Source organism: Apis laboriosa, unplaced genomic scaffold, assembly GCF_014066325.1.
Source record: "Apis laboriosa isolate Shangri-la unplaced genomic scaffold, ASM1406632v1 scaffold47_cov149, whole genome shotgun sequence".
NCBI classification, from domain to species: domain Eukaryota; kingdom Metazoa; phylum Arthropoda; class Insecta; order Hymenoptera; family Apidae; genus Apis; species Apis laboriosa.
Genome location: NW_025223437.1, coordinates 2,584,759 through 2,606,103, shown reverse-complemented (window position 1 = coordinate 2,606,103; position 21,345 = coordinate 2,584,759). Strand labels below are relative to the sequence as shown.

The 21,345-nt window shown below is 32.9% G+C and overlaps 1 protein-coding gene across 2 annotated transcripts in view; it reads left to right on the top strand.

Moving 5' to 3' along the window:
• LOC122716656 (aminopeptidase N) overlaps positions 1-21,076 on the top strand; it is a 39,098-nt gene extending 18,022 nt beyond the window's left edge. The window contains exons 1-15 of one of the 2 annotated variants that reach the window (XM_043939945.1): positions 5,081-5,357; positions 8,092-8,455; positions 11,054-11,352; positions 13,627-13,785; positions 14,877-15,176; positions 15,528-15,711; positions 15,883-16,039; positions 16,124-16,205; positions 16,465-16,648; positions 16,742-16,949; positions 17,439-17,716; positions 17,944-18,143; positions 18,483-18,794; positions 19,036-19,117; positions 19,434-21,076. In XM_043939945.1, coding sequence (XP_043795880.1) covers positions 8,105-8,455; positions 11,054-11,352; positions 13,627-13,785; positions 14,877-15,176; positions 15,528-15,711; positions 15,883-16,039; positions 16,124-16,205; positions 16,465-16,648; positions 16,742-16,949; positions 17,439-17,716; positions 17,944-18,143; positions 18,483-18,794; positions 19,036-19,117; positions 19,434-19,583 — 2,946 coding nt within the window. In that variant the 5' untranslated portion in view covers positions 5,081-5,357; positions 8,092-8,104 and the 3' untranslated portion in view covers positions 19,584-21,076. Of the gene's footprint in view, positions 1-5,080; positions 5,358-8,091; positions 8,456-11,053; positions 11,353-13,626; positions 13,786-14,876; positions 15,177-15,527; positions 15,712-15,882; positions 16,040-16,123; positions 16,206-16,464; positions 16,649-16,741; positions 16,950-17,438; positions 17,717-17,943; positions 18,144-18,482; positions 18,795-19,035; positions 19,118-19,433 lie in introns of those variants that run through there. The other variant, XM_043939946.1, reaches the window with a different exon arrangement.
• Positions 21,077-21,345: the final 269 nt, after the last annotated feature.

Below are 21,345 nucleotides of genomic sequence, written 5' to 3'. Positions count from 1 at the left end.
GAAGAAAAAAGTTCAGTCAATAATTACTTGTCGAAAATTCGAAGATAAATAACGCCTTTTATGTCAACAATTAAAATTTTCCATATTATTCGATATCTGATTTTTTTTAACTAACTTTTCGATAACAAAAATTTTAAACTCGTCCAAATATCGAAAAATCGAAGGAGACACGTTAAATAACAACGTGACGATTGAAAATTTTCTTAAAAAATAACAAATTTTCAATTTTGTGTTAACAACAACAAATAACAACATAGGACGACATTTTATACGCATTCCAAAATTCTCACGATTAATCATCGCGAACATTTTTCACTCGGAGATCTCCCCCTTCGAAACGAGACGACGAACTTTCGAACGCACGAACTCAGGAAAGCAACGATTTTACCTAACCAGATCATAATTAATTTAACGTTATTCCAATTACACGAATCGTAATATCGAATCGCAATGTCGACGACCCCTGTAAATATAGAAACGTCAGATAAGAGGGTCGAACGATCTCCGCCGTTGGCCTGCATTTCTCCGCGATTTCTGGCCCGGATTTGATCCGCCAAGTTGCGAAATCATTGCGTCTCGACAACATCTGCCGCCGCATCTATTGTCCCCGTTATTCTCTATAAGTGAGAAACATCATGGAAAAAGGGTGGGGGGAATGAAAAGAACGAAAAGAGGAGAAGAAAACGTTGAAATGAAAGTCCAGTTTCGAAGACTTGGAGTTTATTTATTCGGTCAAAGCGGTTGCAGTTATCCGATTATGCAATTTACAAGCGTGCGCGATACATAGAATCGTCGTGCCTATGGAAGAGAAACGGAGCAGGGAGATGCAAGTGGATAATGACGCTGGTGGATATACAGGGTGAGTCAGAGCTAAGAAGCTGGAAGCTGAAGATTGAGTTGATATAATTTGATTTATTATTACTTTCTTTTTTTTTTCGTAAGTTTAGAAGATATATGAAGATGTCTGTGTCTGTAATTGTTTTTTTTTAAATGGAATTTTATCGATAACTATTCGATGCAGAATGTTATTCGTAAAGGATTATCATTTTTTAATGAAAAATTTGTGTTTGAATTTTCTAAAATTCGATATATATATATATATATATATATATATATATATATACGAAAAACAAGGAAGCAAATTTTGAAAAATTTAAATTAAAATTATCTTTGAAAATAAATTTTTTAAAGCAATTTAAATTGGCGAGTTAAATCGATAATTGATGTTAAAATATATATATATATGATTTCATTCGAAGAATAAGTTTAATAATCTTCATAAAAAAAAAAAAAAGAAAAAATGAATTATTTTAAATTATTACTTTTACAGAATCATACACGATACTTATTCAAAGTTTTATTCAAACTTTAAATTAAGTTCCACTCTGTATATAATTGGTTTATCGCTTATACAGAGAACCGAGTGTCATCGTGATAACTCACTTCCTTAAGTATTCGTGTCTCGGATGAGTATGTAGATCGATCGCTTACAATTTTTTTTTTCGCAAATTATTATAATCAATATCTTCGCGATAGCATCACTCCTTTCCTGGATTTTTATCCCTGGATGAACCACTTGTACCACTAGTTGCTATTATTATAAATATAGTTTCTAACTAGATGTAACCGTTACATCTGAACAATTTGATTAATGTACACGATGGCTACAAATAATATACCACTATATTTCAACAAGTAACGACAAAGTAGTTAAATTTTACATTTTTATTGTTGTCACGGTATTAAATTTTAGACACGCAAAAGTACGATTAAACGATACTTAAAAATTGTGATATTATAATAAGTAAATAATTTCGCTATTTTATTAAGAAAATATAGAGGCAAAGGATGAAAGAAAAATAATTTAATTACCTTAATTCAATCAACCTCCATGATTTTTCAACGAAAGATCGATATTTCTTCTGCTTGCAATTGGAAGACAACAAGAAGAAAATTTAATAAATCGGTTATAAAATATAATCTGTATTAGACTTCGAGGCTTCGATTCTCTTGGCAACGAGCTTACTTCCGGACGGAAGAAGCCCCCCAAATTTTCGACGCTCTGCCCATAAGTAGAATCTCCTTCGAGTACTCGCCACGCTTGGTTACAATACTAGGTATTTTGTTCCGTAAGAGTACACCACAATGAACTGTAACCCAATCCTCTCCCTATAGACGGGGCATGTCCTACGGGGGTCGAATTACGCGCACATACGCGCGTAAGGATTTTTAATTCCACCCCCATGCCATGCTTCGAAACCTTGCTTGGGAAGAAATTCGATGTCTTTTAGAAATTTGATTACCCGAATACACGTTCGATTATCTAAATTCAATCGATTCTCGAGATTTATATGTGTATCTTTTTTTTTTTTTTTTTATAAAATTTTTGGACGATCTTGATATTCGTAAGAGGTGTTTGAAGTTGTTTCATTGGAAATGTAATCAATAAAGGAAACAATTAAAATTTTGTTTCGTATCGAGATTGTATTATTATTATATTTTTTTTGAGATGCTTTTCTTTCTTTAGTAAGAATTAATTTAATAGGAATTCGAAATATCTATTGAGAAATTTTGTATTTTATACAGTTATGTATATTTTTGTCAATTGCTTATTATACATTTAGAATGAGGTTCTATGTAATGATTCACATATCATGAACACCCGCGGGTGACAGAGATGATTTTAATCAATTAGGGGCACGCGCCTAACTGAATCAATTATCCACCTCCTGCTGATCAGGAGGTATTGGATGCTTGCTAACTAAACTCAAGTTGTTTCTCATCCAATGATTGATTAAATCTTTCACCTTTTTTCCTCCCATGTTATTGAATTTTTTTAAGAAAATTTTAATAAAATGTGAAGTTGAATGACAAAATATTTAATTAAGCAGAAATAGATCATTGATTATTAAAGAAGAATTTATAGGAACTAATTTTTTTTCTCTTTTTTTACCGTAAGAAAGATTAGTCATGGCGGAAGTTCACAAAGATGAATTCTATTTCATACGTAGATTATAAAAATTTCCAATGATTCATTTCGCATCATACAGCAACAATTAGATTTAACGAGGATAAATAACGTTTCATAAAAAACGAAGCAAAAACGTTATTTCCTCTTTGCTTTTTTTATTTTTATTGAAAATTTTTTTTTAGATAATTTTAAAACACATATACAATTATTTTTAATTAAAAATAGATGCTTCTTCTCTTATTAATTTTTTTTCTGAAATATTATTTTTAAATATAAATAATGATATGGCTCGATGCATGAATATATTTCAGAAATAGAATCCTCTATCTTTATCGAAGCTACATAAATATATAATAAATAACGACAATATTATTTACCATCTCTGGTCTCAAAAACATCATATTGGATTAAAACTATCGTAGCAAAAGTTATAAAAATATTATTGTCGATATTATTAACGACATATCTTATTATTACAAATTATATATATCGATGTTCCTTCCGGAAATACGCGTTTCCTTCACTTTTATAATCGAAACTGTATCCATAAATCACGTTAGTTCGAAATCGTATAAAAGATATTAAAAATTTTAACCATAACGAATCGTAAAAATAAAATCTTTTATCCCTCCATATCCATTCGATCCATTCGAAATCTCACTGTATTCGCAAATAAAAAATTTCAAAATTTACGATCCTCCATAAAATTAAAAAATAATGACATCATTTTGAATTTTTGTTAATCGATGAATAACATAAAATAAAAATAAAACGAAAAAGTATCCAAAACATTGTTATACATTCCTGTATGTAAAATTAGAAAATTGCTCGATCCAAAACTTGGTCAGATTCGGTTTCGTCCTGTCCTATGTCGAACTCCCTCGATCGATGAGAAAAATTTCGTTCGATCCGCAGCATGGAATTCGAGTAATAAATGGAGTTCTACTGTATCGTGGACGTGTTGAATTTGCAGGGATTAGAATTCTCTAAGCTCGGCGGAACACCCGGCATGGATGGCACGCCTCGATCGATCGATGGGATACCGCCTTGAGCACGTTGCCATTTATTTGTCGAACGTGGACACGTTGCCCGTGATTTGTTTACAGTTTCAATAATCTTTGGAGGAATATGCACGAACCATCATCAGCCTTGGGCAAATAATCCGTGGACGATTGTTATTTACGAGGCAAAATAAATAAATTCCCCTCCCTTCTCCCGTCGCGCTCTAATTCGACTGGAACAATTATGCGCCCTCTCAAATCATAATTTCACGTTCGATTAATCGACGCGCTTGTTTTCTCGTTCCCTCTCTTTTTTTTTTCTCGCGTATCTCGTGGACAAGAATAAAATAATTATACATTGTTGTGACGAACGGTTGCACGATTATATCAGATTTTGATTAATCGTTTAAGCGTGTATATCGTAGTGATCGATAAATTTATAAAAATTTTCATATAACATGAATAATGTTTCGTGCGATAATATAATATAATTCGATAAGGAAATGAAATTTACTTTCATCCATGAATCTATTTAATTTCCACAAAATATCTCGAATATCTTATCAACAATATATGTTAACAAAAAATTCCTTCGAAAAGCGAATTAGGCGTATTCATACTATAATTGCTTCGCTGTTCGATCGATAACTATATATATATATAAAAAAATTCATCTAAAAAGCAAAAATTAAATATATATACCGTTACATACACCCAGTCCACAATTAAATGATCACGTAAAAGAAAAGCAAATACTTATACCGCGTTATTTTCTTGATCCTCGATCAAATGTTAAACTACAATAATTACACACAAAAAAAAAAAAAAAAAGAAAAAGAAAAATTCATTTCATCGATGGTTCGGTCCACGATTCTTGGTTAACCACAAGAAGCGCGCACACACAAGGACGGTACTCATACGTTGTACGCTATATTCGGTGCAGCGACATCCTGTCGGGCGACGAGCACGATTGTACGGTTTCGCGTGATCCGGAAGGCGGTATGCAGGTGGAAGGATGCGAGGTTAAGGCGATACGACGATCGACGAGTAATCGATCGGTCGTGCAGGAAGCGTGGTGGATGCAAGCAAGGAGAGTGGATCGAGGAAGTCGAGGCGAAGCTGGAATGCGCGCCGATTCGCGGCAGTCTCGCGCGGACCGTCGAGCCGACCGGCAGTTTCTCGCGTCGCCCAATCCTCTTTCGCCGCCCATCGTTGATGGCACACGTAGATTCGATCCGTTCGAAAACTTACCTGAATTTCGTCCGCATCCTCGAACAGCATCGCGCCCCTACATTCGCCACCCTCGATTTCATTGGGTTGCACCCGCGGAGATTTTGAAAGATTTCCTGTGTGAAACGCGGGCATCGGTGTGACCATCGTTTATGGTAGGTAAATTATATAATGGAATTTGATGCGCGTGATGGTCTCGAAAGGTACGTAGATTGCGTGTAATGCGTGGACGCGTAGAGGCGGCGAGGATACGAATAATTTTTAATCCGTTGTAAGGTAATCGAATTTTTTTTTTTATCAGTATCATCAGAAGAAGTTAAATAATATTTTTAATGCGCGTATAAATTTGTCGTCGAATTGGGGAGATTTTTCTATTTGCACGCCGGTCGAAAAATTGCAAAATTGAACGTGTAGAATTCTACGAATTTTTGCGTGAAATTTATTTATTCGTTTTTCAATCGAAAAATTCTTGCCACGAAGAAAATGAAATGAAATTTATCAGTTTTGAAAGATTGGAATTTTTCGATGGATATTCAACATTCAGGGAATTTTAATAGTGTGCATAGTTGGAGGGATTGAATGTTATGAAATTGTCGAATGTGTCGTGCTTATTCTCCAAATTTTTACATTGAATGGATTTTCCTCGATTATTTCAACGATTAAATCGAAAGAAACTTATTCGAATTATGTTTGGATGGTGAAATATTATTTATTCTTTTTTAAATATTTTATTCTTAGGCAATGGAAAATGGTAATAAAATTACTATGTAAAACGTTTCGAATTAACGGTATAATCGTTGCGACACTTGGCACGCTACAGAATTCTTGCAAAGTTTTCATGGTAATTGACATGCTGTGTAGTCATTTGTGTTCTGGTTCGAGGAAAGGAAATCACGTATTTACATCGATGTACACAATCACGAACTGTGGCAAATATTATCAATATTATTATAGAGAAAACGAAAGAAAAAGATTCGATGCGTTATTAAAATTACAATATTTATATTTAAATATACAGTGATTTATTGTGATCATTTATTCAAACGTATCACCGAGAAATGTATTTTATTTTTATTCTTGTTCTTTCACGAAATTAAAACTGAACAAAAGTAATAAATCAAATTCTTTTTCAATCGAAAGATATAAAAATAAAAATTTTTAAACTTCCTTCCAATTCTACTATTTAATTTCTAATTTCTACAATTTACATAACACATCAACTGTATTGTGTACATCCATTTCGAGGTTATTGTAGCGTCAAAAGCATAAACAACTACACGTACCATGTAATCACCATACAATTCCACTAAATTTATAAACACATCGTCCTATACCATATACACATATATATACACAAGATTGAAAATATAATCGATACGAGATCCATGATATAATAACGAAGATATTTCGAGTGAACGGAAAATTTCTGGTATCGTCGTATCCACACAAATACAAAATTTCGACATTACTCAAAGTCGTCCAAACACATCCTCGTACTCTTTTTTTTCTATTTTTTTTTTTTTTTTTTTTTTACATACGAAAATCAAAACACAGAATATATTAAAATATTACACGAATAACGTTTACATTCGCGTTTATAATTTAAATTCTTTCTCATCCACCTTTTCCCCCCATATATGGCAATTTACTCTCACCATATTTACTCTCGAATCTCATCGTATTTATATTCTCTAAAAAGAGACAATATTAAATCAAATACATATATATATATAAAAAAGGACGATTGAATTAACAAAAAATAGTTAACGTTAATTCAGCTAAGATTCGCAACAAGATTGTCGCAACACCTTGATTGTGTCAAGTCGATGGTATTGATCGAGCCAATCGATGTCCCCATAGATTGATTTTACCCAAACAGAAGTGGTGTGATTTGCGATCCCCTCGTTTAATTGACTCGTTTCATCAATAAGAAACGGATGGACCAATCGAAAAGGGAATCTTTTTCCCTTTTTTTCCCTTTTCTTTTTCCCTCTCCTCGTCCGTTTTAAACGCATCGTCGCGCGTTTTTTTCCATTGGCGTGCTCAACGTGAAATTACTTTTAATGATCGGTCGCCTTCACCCTGTTTACACCGGAGAGAGAGAGAGAGAGAGGAAGTTTCTCCGGGGACAATGTTCCAATGACAGCCTTCGTCTATTTCGTCACAGATGTTAATCACAATCGCATCGGTGCGCGCGTACACGTTTGAAGGATGAAACGGGGGGGAAAAAAAAAGAAAAAGAAAGAGAAAAAGAAAAAGAAAAGGAAGGAAGGAAAGAGGAGGACGTAGGAATTGAATTCTCGAGCAAATACGAGTGGGCAGGTGTAAAATCAACATTATTTATGAGCGGATGACAGCAATCGTGGTTCTCGAACGTTTTATAGTTTGGAAAAAAACCATGTCGAGAGTTTATGTAACGTGTTTAATATCGTTTTTGTTTTTCTTTCTTTCCTTTTTTTTCCTTTTCTTTTTGCCAACCATAATATTTAACGATGTTCCGATATTGTCGTAAATTTTGAGAATTATATCTGTATTATACAAATTCTTGCCCGTTAATTTAAATTATAATAATTTATTATAATTACATTTATTAAAATTTGCGGTAGTATATATATATATTTTATAATATATGACTTGTTTCAGATTCTTCATAGTTTGCAATTATTGTATATTATATTTTGACAGAACTTGTGTTAATAATATCATGAAATTATCGCTTTTTTTTCGACAACATTTAATTTTCCCGAAACTATCTTACTTCTATATGTAATTTTTCTCTTCTACGTTAACTTCGTCCTAAAATATTACCACCACTTTCTATCAAAATCATCGATTATCCATCAAGACGCTAATGCTCTCACTTTCTTCTCGTCGTTTTTTTTTTTCCAGGTTTACACATGATATGACCCAGTCCCGGGAGGTTTTGGCGATGATGGACGCGCACACAACAACGTTCGGACGTAAAAGAGGGTGCACAGTCTCCCCTTGCGGCGCTTTCCTTTTGGGCGCTGCCTTCCTCATATCCCTGGTTGTGACTGGACTATTGGTTTACCATCTCGCCCCATGCCTCGAGGAGAAAGTCGACAAATCGTGCAGCGATGTGCCCACCTCGACATCAGGCCGTGCTTTTCCCACTGACACGTTTGGAAAGAAAAAATTGGACGTCAGATTGCCGCGATCCATAGTCCCGGTCTCTTACGAGCTTAGGCTCATACCGTTCATACAAGTTGGCAACTTTACGTTCAATGGCGAGGTATGAAATGTTTCTTTCTCTTTCTCTGAGAGCGAAGCGATTTCCAACTATGCGAGAAGTCTGTGAATGACGCTGAAAGGGAACAATTGTCACAATTGTAATTTATCTTAAAACTTGATTAAATTTAAATCCATTAAAATTAAGAAAATATTTTTGAATCGTTGTAACTTTGGAGATAATAACTTATGGAGATAATAACGAATGAACGATCATCAGATGCGTGCAATCTTGCCCTTTAAAACGCTCTTTCATTTATCCCGATATTATTTCCGGTTCCCGAGATATCATCCTGTAAAGAAAAGGATAATTCTTAATCTTATTAAAATTAAGAAAACTTTGAACCGCTGTAACTCCGAAGATAGTAACTTTTGATCAACGAATAAACGATCGTTAGAAGCGTGAAATCTTACCCTTTAAAACGCTCTTTCATTTATCCCGATATTATTTCCGGTTCCCGAGATATCATCCTGTAAAGAAAAGGATAATTTTTAATCTTATTAAAATTAAGAAAACTTTGAACCGCTGTAACTCCGAAGATAATAACTTCTTATCAACGAATAAAAGATCGTTAGAAGCGTGAAACTTTGCTCTTTAAAACGCTCTTTCATTTATCCCGATACTATTTCCGGTTCCCGAGATATCGTCGCGTAAAGAAAAAGGTAATTTTTAATCGTTTACTATCTCCGTCCTTGTCCTTTGGTCGGATCTCTCGCTCGCACCTCGCTGACCCATCATAAATTCCAGACAAGCGATTCCTGGAAAAACGTAGTACGCATTTCTAGGAAAATATATAGGCCGTTTGATCGCAGACCCATTCATAATCTCCGCACCGTGTTTTAAAGTATTATGGAGACTCTGAATATTTATATCTCGGCAACCGATCGAGATATCGGGATAATTCAAAAAACGACTTCATTGTCGTTGCTTTTCTCTATATCCTGACTGATTATTTTCACGACAAAATAAATGAATCGATCAAATTAAATCGTTCGAAAAATACATGAAAAATACTTCTTCAAAAAATATTTATTTGCTTTTTCGAGAAAAAGTATAAGATTAATATGAAATGATACTTACTTCTCGTGAAAATATATGATTCATTACTTTTAAATTAACCAGAACCGTTCCAACAGATATTAAAGGAACGCTGATTCATTTAGAAAGAGACAAGAGCTGTTTTAGAAAGCACAGTATTGCCAGTTCACGAGAACAGTTGAAACATTCTCTTGCCCTTCTATATCCAGCTAAAAACTTTGTAATTTCGCAATCGATTTATAATAATCGAACAAAATCGATCATTCTTTAGAGAAAAAACAAAATTTATTTATATAAAAATCGTACGAAAAATTCACAATTAATGTTTTATTCGATGAAAGATGATAAAATGAAATTTTCATTTCAAATTCAAACAAAATTCTTTAATCTCTAGGAATAAGGAATTATTCATAGTTCTCGTGGTATATTAAAGCTCCTCTTGCATTTATTCCATGTTGTAATTACGACGAGGAATTTTTCCTACGAAAAGTTAATTCCTATTTAAAAAGTATCACATGCTTTAAACGTGTTTCTACGTCTTTTTTTTTTTTTTTTTTTTAAACGAGACACTCGCGCTTCTTGTGTACATACGTAATGTATTTATTTACTCGTTTCACAATATTATGCGAAACGAGGAATGATCGTTAACTAATCGAGAAGCAAGCACGAATTGCCTTCGACGAAAATTATCTCATTGCACAAAGGATAAATCCTCAAAGATGCTTTTGTGTTTTAATTTTTCTTCTCTTTCTCTCTCTCTCTCTCTCTTAATGTTAGCAACAATTAGGAATTAAAATCGGACAAAGAGGAACAATTTCTTCTTCGTTTAAGTGGATAAAAAAAGGATTCCTATAGCTGTGCAAGTACTTGCTTGCTTTAATTCAAAAGATGTAGAACAAGAGGTGAATAATTAATTCGTAATTTTCGACGTTTAATCTTCTCCTTTATGCACTCGTAAAAAAAAAAAAAAAGTATCGAAAACCGGGACGTTGATTATAAGTTAACTCTCGAAGGGTGAAAGTAGCCAATAGCAGATAGAAAGTTCGAATCGTTATTTTATTTCTCGTTTTATAGTTTAGATTTCTTTATGATAGATTAGAAATTATACAACGAGAAGAGGATATTTTTAATATAGAAATTAGAATTAATTGTTTTATTACAGACTTTGGCCTAAATAATTGTAAAAGAAATTTATTTGCAAAATTAGATAAAAATTTAACGCGCAGAAAATTAAGGAATAAATTTTATAGATACGAAATACGAATACAATTTCTTAATCTCTTCCTCTCGAAAATAAACGCAAAACAACGATACAATTTCACTCTTGATACACTCTTCTTCGCTCATAATCCAATCCTATCCATTCACTGTTAATAAATTCTCTTCTGCGAATAACATTCATCGAATAAAATTGTTCAAAAAAAAAAAAAAAAAAAAGAAGCAAGAATCGCTCGAAGGAAGAATTGACTCATTCCTCGATCTAAGATGAATGAAATATCCGTTTCATCGATGATCTCACGTAATAGTCACACTTACAAAATATTATAAAAATAATATTTCCAGGTGAAAATCTTGGTAAACGTGACGGAGGACACGGACAAGGTGACGTTGCACGCAGTGGACATGAACATCGACGAAAGTTTTACGAATATAAAATCTTACTCGGCCGTGAAATCTGGGGAGAAGGTGGTGAAAATCGTGGAGCAGAGGAACGACACCGAGCGCCAGTTTTACGTGATTAGAACGTCGGACACGTTGAAGAAGGGCGCGCAATACATTGTGAATCTAAAGTTTGTCGGCCATCTGAACGACTACTTGCAAGGCTTCTACAGGAGCTCGTACACGGTTGGAAGTGAAACGAGGTAAACGCCCCAAGCAATTTAATTCCATTCTGTAGGTGACAGCTATTCGTACGCAGTAAATTTAAACTGCTTTATCAAGCAATATCTGTAGTTACCGGCCAGTTGACCGATCTATTTGCAAGGGGCTCGCTGCAACGTGAGTTATTTCTGAAAGCGATCGAACGATACGACGCGAGATTTCGAGATTTCTTTGGTCCGTTCATCGATCCTCTAACTTGCTCCATTTGCACAATTTTTACATATTTAATTGGAGATCAATTATTTGAAGTGAGATTTTCGAATTTATTTGAAAAATGCAACGGATTAATTGATTTAATTGAAATATATTAGAAAAAAAAAATAATTTTAAATTTAGGAGAGTAATTTTGATAACGATTTTTTAATTTATCGAATATAACGTGTATTCAATTTGTTCTTGCAGTGCTTCCAACATGTATGAATATTTTTATTGTGAACGAAAAATTTTATTATATACTAATATTATGGTAAAGAAATTTTGTTGATTTATTTTGCAACAAATATATATATATATTTATATATATATCTCATAAACAAAAGCTCTTACCTTATTTTAAAAAGCTTCTTACGGCAAGGAAAGAAAGAAGGAAAGAGAAAGAAAAACGAAGAGAAAAAAGATGAATTTTCACCGCGATTACGTCCATTGAACGCGTCTATTCACTCCTCACGTTCTGCTTATCTCGAAAATTTTCAAAGAGCTGAAATCTCAGCCTTTTAGCAGCTCGACGAAAGTTTTCTCCCTCCCCTCTTTGACGACGATATTTCTTCCCATGGCACGGAAGCGTCCGTGAATTTACACAGCTAGACGTCATTTTCTCGTGTGTGTTCCCCGTTAAATCGTTCGAATGGCGGCGAAGATTTTGCGATTCTTCGAGTTGATAACAGCCCACAGACGACAATGCGATCGTGAAAAGTGCTCGTCGTTGTTTCTTTCAAACTTTTAACAGTTCGAACGAACGACCCGATCCTGATCGACGAACTTCATTTTCAATTAATAATCTTGCTTAATTTCAAAATTATTGTTAATTAGAAAAATCGTAAGATTTTAACGTGGTAAATGTTTCATAGAAAATGATCCAAAAATCAATTTTCATCCATTCTCAAAATACAAAAGATCGATTTTCTTTCAATGATATGATACAAAAAAAAAAAAAAAAAAGGAAAAAATACTCAGTCAAATTTTCAAAAGGACACGATCCAATCTTATCTCTAATCCCACGTCCCAATGGAAAGTAGTAATGGCCATGAAAATATTCTTGATTAATAACTTGATTGACGTTTTTAAAATTTAGTTCGATATTATCATAACAATCTTGAAATGTCTAATTTTTGTATAGAACGATGAATAAAAGATGGATACATATCAACATTGTATCTTTTCGTCAGTTAGACAATTATATAAATCGATGTTAATTATGGAAAAGTCAAAGTCGGTATACGAACTATTATAGCTCCGCTGTTACACGTTCCGGCCTTTGCTTTCAAGGATAAGATTATGACACGTTAATCGTTATAAAGTAAGAAATGATAGACTTCTGAAGAACACTGAAACAGAGGGACTCTTGGTTATTTAAATCGTTTTTGTTTTCATTCGAGAGATGTAATAAATGATCGCGATAATATTATTAATAAATTATTTTTTAATTCAATGACATACGTGCAATTATGGATAATACTTAGGTTGAAATAATATCTTGATACATCTAAGGTATGCAACATCTAAATAAAAATCTGCAATTTGGCAGTTCAGTCATTGTTCCCTCGGATCAACGATCATGATCTCATGCATTCTCACGTACGTTCCCAGAATTGAGGACATTGTAACAAGAGGTGGGCAGATCCATTTGTAACAACTTCATGGAAATTAAAAATATGCTTGCTACTTACGAGCTTACTCCTTTAACGTTAAAAATAATAATTAGTTAGACTATCGAATCGATAAATTTTTCAAATTTCGAAAAATGCAATTTGAATTTTCATTTGCAGAGAACAATAAGAATTTAAAATCCGTGATCATCCTTTGTTCTTTACCAATAATCTAACTTACACATCTAACTATACTACTTCAAAATTTCTTTTTACATACAATAGAATTCTCAAAAATATTGATTTGTTATATCCTTTATCGAGGAAGTTTATGTTCGATCGCTCTTAACTTTCATTTCTCCATTTCACTCTAAAAATTATTTTACTCAATTTACTCGATATTTATTCCTCGTATTCGTCATCCTGTGACGATGATCCCTTGCGTTACAGATGGATTGCGACGACTCAATTCCAGCCAACGGATGCGCGACGCGCGTTTCCGTGCTTCGACGAGCCGGCGCTGAAAGCAACGTTCAAGATCAGCATTGCGAGGCCCAAGAACATGACATCCATCTCGAACATGCCTCGAATGGGAGAGCCTATGCCAGTGTAAGCGACTAAAAGCGTATTTTTACGCCCGCTGAAACGATTTATACAAGCGATGCGTTTCTCTCATATTGTCTCGTTTCGATTGACTCGAGTCTCAAGGATAAAGGATAATCTTCTGAGAGATTTACGAAGCAAAAGTAAATTTTTGAATTATGGAAATTTGTGCGAGTAAAAGAAGTTTGATTTATTGATACTTATTTGAATTTAAAAAGAAAGAGAAGAAGATTCGCGAGTGTTATCTTTTGTTTTCTAATATTCGAATTTTAAAAGATTGATCATAAAGATTAACGTAATGTATTTGTCAATTTATCGATTTCAATATTTTTCAGAGTGCGCGTGTTTAATTTGCGAAAAAGAATATTTTGAATAATTTTGAAATATTTTTATTGAATGTGTTCATTTTTTAGCTTAGAATTATTTAATTTATTATAATTGTAAATAATTCATTGCGTAGATTCGTTGCTGAGAATTCGATTGCATCTTAAATTCGAAACATCTATCGTTCTAATTTGGAATTTTCCAATTTTGGAAACATATTGAATCGACACTTATAATTCTTTTCCGTAATAAACCATCGAATTTTATTTTTTAAATTTTTTTCGTGAATAGAGTACACGTCTCTCTAACTGTCAATTTAACACGAGAAGGATGATTAACACTCTTATTATTTGCGCGAATTGTACGCAGAAGTAATTTCCAGAATCAACAAAAGTATCCGTTAACTCTGTAATCAATTTGTTTGCGCGAGATGTGTCGTCCAACTTAATTGTTTCTCTTCATTCTGTTCATTAGATTTTATAAGATTAGAAAATTAACTATCACGATCGCGTAAATAACGTAATTGTATATATCTTACGTTAAATTTCATCATGATTAAAAAAAGAAAGAAAAAAATTCCAATATTCAATTTCAAAAATTCAAATATACATTCACAGATATCTTAAATCGTTCCTATTTATCTTCTTTCTCATTGAACTACAAATAAAAGAAAATCTTCATTAAATAATTTCGATATTTCAACAATAATTTTAAAAATATTTATAAAATAATTCATCAAGTATTATTGGCTAATTGGTTAATTGTAAAATCAGGCCCGGTTTACCGACATACGTGTGGGACCATTATGAACGCTCTGTGCCAATGTCCACTTACCTGGTCGCCTTCATTGTTTCGGACTTCGAGATGTTGAAATCGGAATCCGGGAAGTTTAGAGTCTGGGCACGAAGCGAGGCCGTCCAACAGGCACGGTACACTTTGGACATTGGCCCGAAAATACTTCGATATTACGAGGACTATTTCAAAATTAAATTCCCCCTGCCCAAGATGGACAGCGTTGCTCTCCCCGATTTTTCGGCTGGAGCTATGGAGAACTGGGGCTTAATCACTTGCAGGTGAGTTCAGAAGGCCAAATTTGATGCATCTTAATAAATCTAATTAAAAAAATTTCGATATAATTACAAAATAAATTTTTGTAACGAGTATTTCACGAATATATATTCAGTGTTTTTTTAATCGACCATATATATTACGAAGAAATAAAATTTCTTAATTTTTAAAATTTTAAAAGAGAATTAAATATTTCCAAAATATTTCATTACTTCATTAATCTTTTTTCCTTGCGTTTAAAATTACTTAAATTGTTTCGACATTGAAAACTATTTAATAATTTAAATGTTTTATGCGTATTTTGGAAAAATCCTTCGAAAATTTGGTCAACTGGGATGATACGATTGAATTTTCAGAGAGACCGCTATGCTGTATCAAGAAGGTGTCTCGACTAGCAGCAATCAGCAACGAGTGGCCACAGTCATAGCACACGAACTTGCTCATCAATGGTTTGGTAACTTGGTAACTCCAAGTTGGTGGTCGGATCTATGGTTGAACGAAGGCTTTGCCAGTTACATGGAATACATCGGTATGAACGCGGTAAGTTGTTAAACTTGAAATGAAAAATTAATTTAAGAAAAAGGAAAACAAAAAAATCAATAAGAAATATAAAATATATATATATATATACTTCTCTGTTTTTCTTTATTTTTTTATACTTTATTGGTTCAATTATTTGGTTTAAAACTTTTTATATCACGCGTTTCGTAGGTGGAACCAACGTGGAAAGTTTTGGAGCAATTTGTCGTGCATGATCTGCAAAACGTGTTTGGTCTGGACGCATTAGAATCCTCGCATCAGATATCGGTAAAAGTCGAACATCCCGACGAAATTAGCGAAATTTTCGACAGGATTTCTTACGAGAAAGGTGCGAATAAAAATTGTGATTAATATTGCAATTATATTTACGTAACGTGAATACAATAATATTATTATATTATCGTTGGAACAGGTGCTTCCATAATAAGAATGATGGATCATTTCCTCACTACCGATGTGTTCAAGCAAGGTTTAACTAATTATTTGAATGCAAAGTGAGTTTAAAAATTATATATTATATGTGCGTAATATTAAAAATCAAAAAATCCATAAACCCATTTCAAACATTATTTGGATAAATTTTTAAATTACAAAATTAACTTTTCACTTCTAATCAAATTTATGGAAACGTTTCAAACACGATTCACGATTCCTCCTTACATAATAACATTCATACACATAAATTTATCAAACATTACTCGTACTTTTATTCCTCGATTAAAATATGAAAATAATACGAGCTGTTCGTAACAGAGCTTATCAGAGCGCCGAGCAAAACGATCTTTGGGATGCTCTTACGAAACAAGCGCACAAGGATAAAGTCCTCGATTCCGCGATAACGATAAAGGAAATTATGGATACCTGGACCCTCCAAACTGGTTTTCCAGTGGTAACGGTTATTCGAGATTATAATAACGGTGCAGCGACGTTGACACAGGTTTGCTGAAAGATAAAACGGTTCAAAAGTAAATCGGATTTATTACGATCGATATTTATCCACGTCCATCCATATTTTTTCCCCTCCCCTCAGGAACGTTTCATGCTTCGTAACGGTACTATGGTGACCACGTCCAACGTCGAGCCACTTTGGTGGATACCTATCACGTACACGACCGAAAGTCAATTAGACTTCAATACAACCCAACCTTCTCAGTGGATGAAAGCGGAAAAATCGATCACGTTGACCAATTTGAATTGGAATTCCTCGGAGTGGGTTATCTTCAATATTCAAGAAACTGGTAAGAAAACTGGTATTACATTACATCGATTAATTTCTGATTTGGATTAACAAATTTAATTAATTATTTCCTTAATTTTTCTTGAATTATATATATATATATAATTTTGATTACTGGTTTCAAATTCAAACTTGAAATGTTATCAAAGTGACGTGGAATTTAAAATTACAGCTACAGAAATGAAGTATATATATATATATATTTAACATTCGTTGGTTGATCTGAAATTATAAAGAAAAATTTCATTTCTGAATCTTTTCCAATTCTTTTTAAATTAATACTTTAATAACTTTCATCAAACTTTTTTTCGAGAAAGAAAAGAATAACAAAACTCGAATGATTTTACCTTTTTCGTGAAAGATTTGAAAAAAATACACCCACAATTAAAGAAGTTCGTATAATTATCTTTAACAGGTGATAGAAGTCGAAATTTATTCAAAAATCTTGATCTTGATCTTATATTTTCTCTGAAATTTTCTCTTCTTTTAGGATACTACAGAGTGAACTACGACAAAACGAATTGGCAACTGATAATCAAGCAATTGAACAGGAACTCGTTCGGCAATATTTCAACGATCAATCGTGCCCAATTAATAGACGACGCGCTCAATTTGGCAAGAGCCGGAAAGTTAGACTACGCCACTGCGTTGAGCGTCACATCGTATTTAGCTCACGAGACTGAGTACTTACCATGGAAGGCTGCTTTCACTGCCATGCACTATTTGGACAGCATGTTGATCAAGATGCCGAGCTACGATCAATTTCGAGTAAATACGAACTTGTCCAAATTTTCCGTGTCATCGTGAATTTCGTATGATCAAAAATATTAATATTTTCTCACATTTTCTTCGAATGTAATTTAGACAGAGAGAAAAGTTCAAATCCAACAGAAATTTGTTTTCTCTTGCGAGGAATGATGTATAATGGAAATAATGTTAAATATTATGAATCACTTTTTTTTTTATATATATTCAAACACGAAATATCGTTTCAGGTATACGTTTTGAAACTGCTTGACAACGTGTACAAACAGGTCGGTTTCACGGATAACGTCGGTGATCCCCAATTGACAGTTTTCACCCGCATCGATGTTCTAACATGGGCATGCAACTTTGGCCACGAGGATTGCGTGCAAAACGCAGTGAAACAGTTTTACAATTGGCGCTACACGCCCAGTCCAAATGTGAATAATCCGTGAGTATGTTTGTACAATACAATACAGGGTGACCAGAAAAAAAGGATCCGAGACTTTACTTATTTCTTCTTACAGAAGAAATAAAATAAAAATAAAAAGAAATTAAATTATATATATCTTCTTGCAATCGATCTCACGTAAAGTTGGCTATTATTATTTATTTTTCTTTCCTCTTTCTCAGAAGTGACTCGAAATTAATTCAAAATATGATTAATTATTCAATATCGGTATTCTTCGATAAATTTTCATAATATTTTGACGATGTTAAAATTAAATTTCAACAATTGTATTTCAAATTGATAATAATCATCGATGAAGAATTTTCACAATGCCTGTAGAATATCGCCAAATTTGAAGATGGTCGTCTATTGTACGGCGATTCGATTCGGTGGACAAGTGGAGTGGGATTTCGCTTGGCAAAGATACTTGGAAACGAATGTCGGTTCCGAGAAGGATTTGCTTCACCACGCGCTCGGCTGCACCAGAGAAACGTGGCTGTTGAGTCGTTACTTGGACTGGACGATCACGAACAATTCAGGAATTAGAAAACAAGATGTCAGCCGTGTTCTTAATTCCATTGCCAGCAATCCTGTTGGCCAACCACTAGCTTTCAACTTCCTCAGAAATAAATGGGCGAGACTCCGAGAATAGTAAGTCTCTTAACTTGTATCTCGATCGATTTTGAACCTATTAACAGTAATACAATACAAGATCTAGGTGATGATGATTCGATTATATCTACTTTTTTATTTAAATTTCATCAAATTAATTTCACCATTTAAAATGTAGACGTGGAAAAGGATTAAGTTCGTACAGAGGTTAGGTTCTACTTAATTCTATCCATAAGTTATGACGATTGACAATAATGTTCAATAATATTCTCTGTCTTAGCTTCGGAACATCGTTATTAACCATAAATAACATAGTGAAATCAGCCACGAGAGGTATCAATACCAAATATGATCTCAAAGATGTAAGTATAAAATGGAATTCTATATTTTAAATGAAATTTGATATGGTATATCAAAATCATTAAATAATAATTTTGTTAATAATTATTCAAAATATTTCGTACGAAATTTAAATCTGTGACAAATCAAACACCTCGCGAATAATTATACATTTAAAATCACATTCTTGTCAAATTATTACACGAACGACGATTTTATAATATATCGTTGAAATTCTTTATAACTGATCGCAAAAAATTTCACTCTGCTCGTGAGAAACATTGATTTAATTCGTCAATTTGATTTGAAAAAAAGAAAAATCTTTCTTCTTCTATCTAGCTAATGGAATTCACCAAAGAGCACATAGGGGAGTTCGGAAGTGCCACAAGATCGGTGCAACAATCGATAGAGCAATCGGAAGCCAACATACGATGGGTGGAAGCCAATCACGCTACAATTCAAGATTGGTTGAAGAGATATACCGCGTAGCGATAAAAACGAGGCGGATTTAATATGATTTGAATTAACATTCGACGTTCACGGAGGTAATTAAAAATTGCCTCGAATCGAAAACTCCAATCTGATAAATCGATCGTAATGTCCTCGAGCAATTGTTCCATTGTTTAACAACTAACAAACTCGTATGCTCGTATAATCCGAGAAAAATCTCGCGCTCTTTTTCTTTCTTTCTTTCTTTCTTTCTTTCTTTTCTTTCTTTTTTTTTTTGCTATGATTAAAACGTAGATCGCGAAAAAAAGAGAGAAAAAAAAAAGAAAAAAAGAACGAAACAAATTATTAAGTGTTACGAGGCAGAGTATTAAATGTTTTTTTTTCTCCCTCTCTCTTTTGCATGTTTTTTGTAAATACGCGTTGAACATTTAATGTAACGTAATAATAATAACGGAACGTTTAAAGATATTTATAGATGGAATAGGTCGAATTAAGCCAATGTACAAGTATTTCGTGCAATTCGTGCACATTAAAATCCACATGCATACTTCTCTAAATTGTTCGGATGGAGAATTAGTGTAAACGACTATTAATTTTAAAAACTCGTCGATAAACTTTAAATAGATTGTACGCGATTAAGATATAATTATCGTATAACGTTATAATATCGTATTAATATTACGATATTATAACGTTATATCGTGTTATACATACGAATATTTAGAAATTTGTAACGTAAATTTTTCTGGATCTTTTTCGGATCAAATCCCAAACTGACAACAATTTTTCCCACAATTTTTTCATCGAATCTTCAATTTTCATTTGATCCTTTTTATAAATAAATCTTTCTTCGATCTCTAACGATGATCTGACTCTGAAATTTGAAAAAGATCTTAGTTGTAATTCATAAATTTTTTTTTTTTTTACGAAGAAAATCTAACGAAAAAAATGTAATTAGTTTTCCATGTCCGTGTTTTTTTTGTTGTTATTTATTCAAAGTTCGAATCGTTATTTATGGAAGGTTTCTATTTCTCTTCAGCGATGCGAGGTATTTTTTTTACGTGTTTTGAGCCCGTGTCTCTCGAATTTTCTAATTTTTGAAATCCGCGAACAACGTTCGTTGGAAATAATTAGTGACGAAAAGTTTTTGAGTTCCTGAGGAATGAAGTAAGAAAATAAATAAATAAATAAAAAAAAAAGAAAATAAAAGAAAGACATGCACAAATTATTTATTAAAAAATTTTCTATTTCGATGTTTATTTCTTCTATTCACGCACAATATCGTGTTCTAAATATTTAAGAGATTCGAGATCTTCCAGTTTCTATGAAATTCCACCGTATATTGTTTTTCCATCGATTTCTTGGAAAATCGAACGCGAAATCGTCGCAATTCCATTTGTTCGTAGAACAAAAAAAGAAAAAAAAAACCATCGCTGTGAGAGTATTACGCATTAAAAAAAAAAAAAATTGCGACTATAAAAATTGTATAATAACATTGTATCTCGGGTTCAATAAAGTTGTATCGATTTTTATATCTTTGCGAGTGTTTTATATCTGTGATACGATGTAAATTATAATATCCCTTCAAAACAATATCCTTTAAATATTTTTTATAAATATTTTATACCAATATGATTTATTTATCCAAATGATGCGATGAAAAAGAAAGATTTCTCCTTTAATTTTGAATGATCGAAATTTTCCTTAATTTTTGATAATAAAATTCTTCAAAGCTTGGAACATGTACGATAACTCATTCTTCAATCATCCTTCGTAATTTTAAAATTCTTACAATTAAATT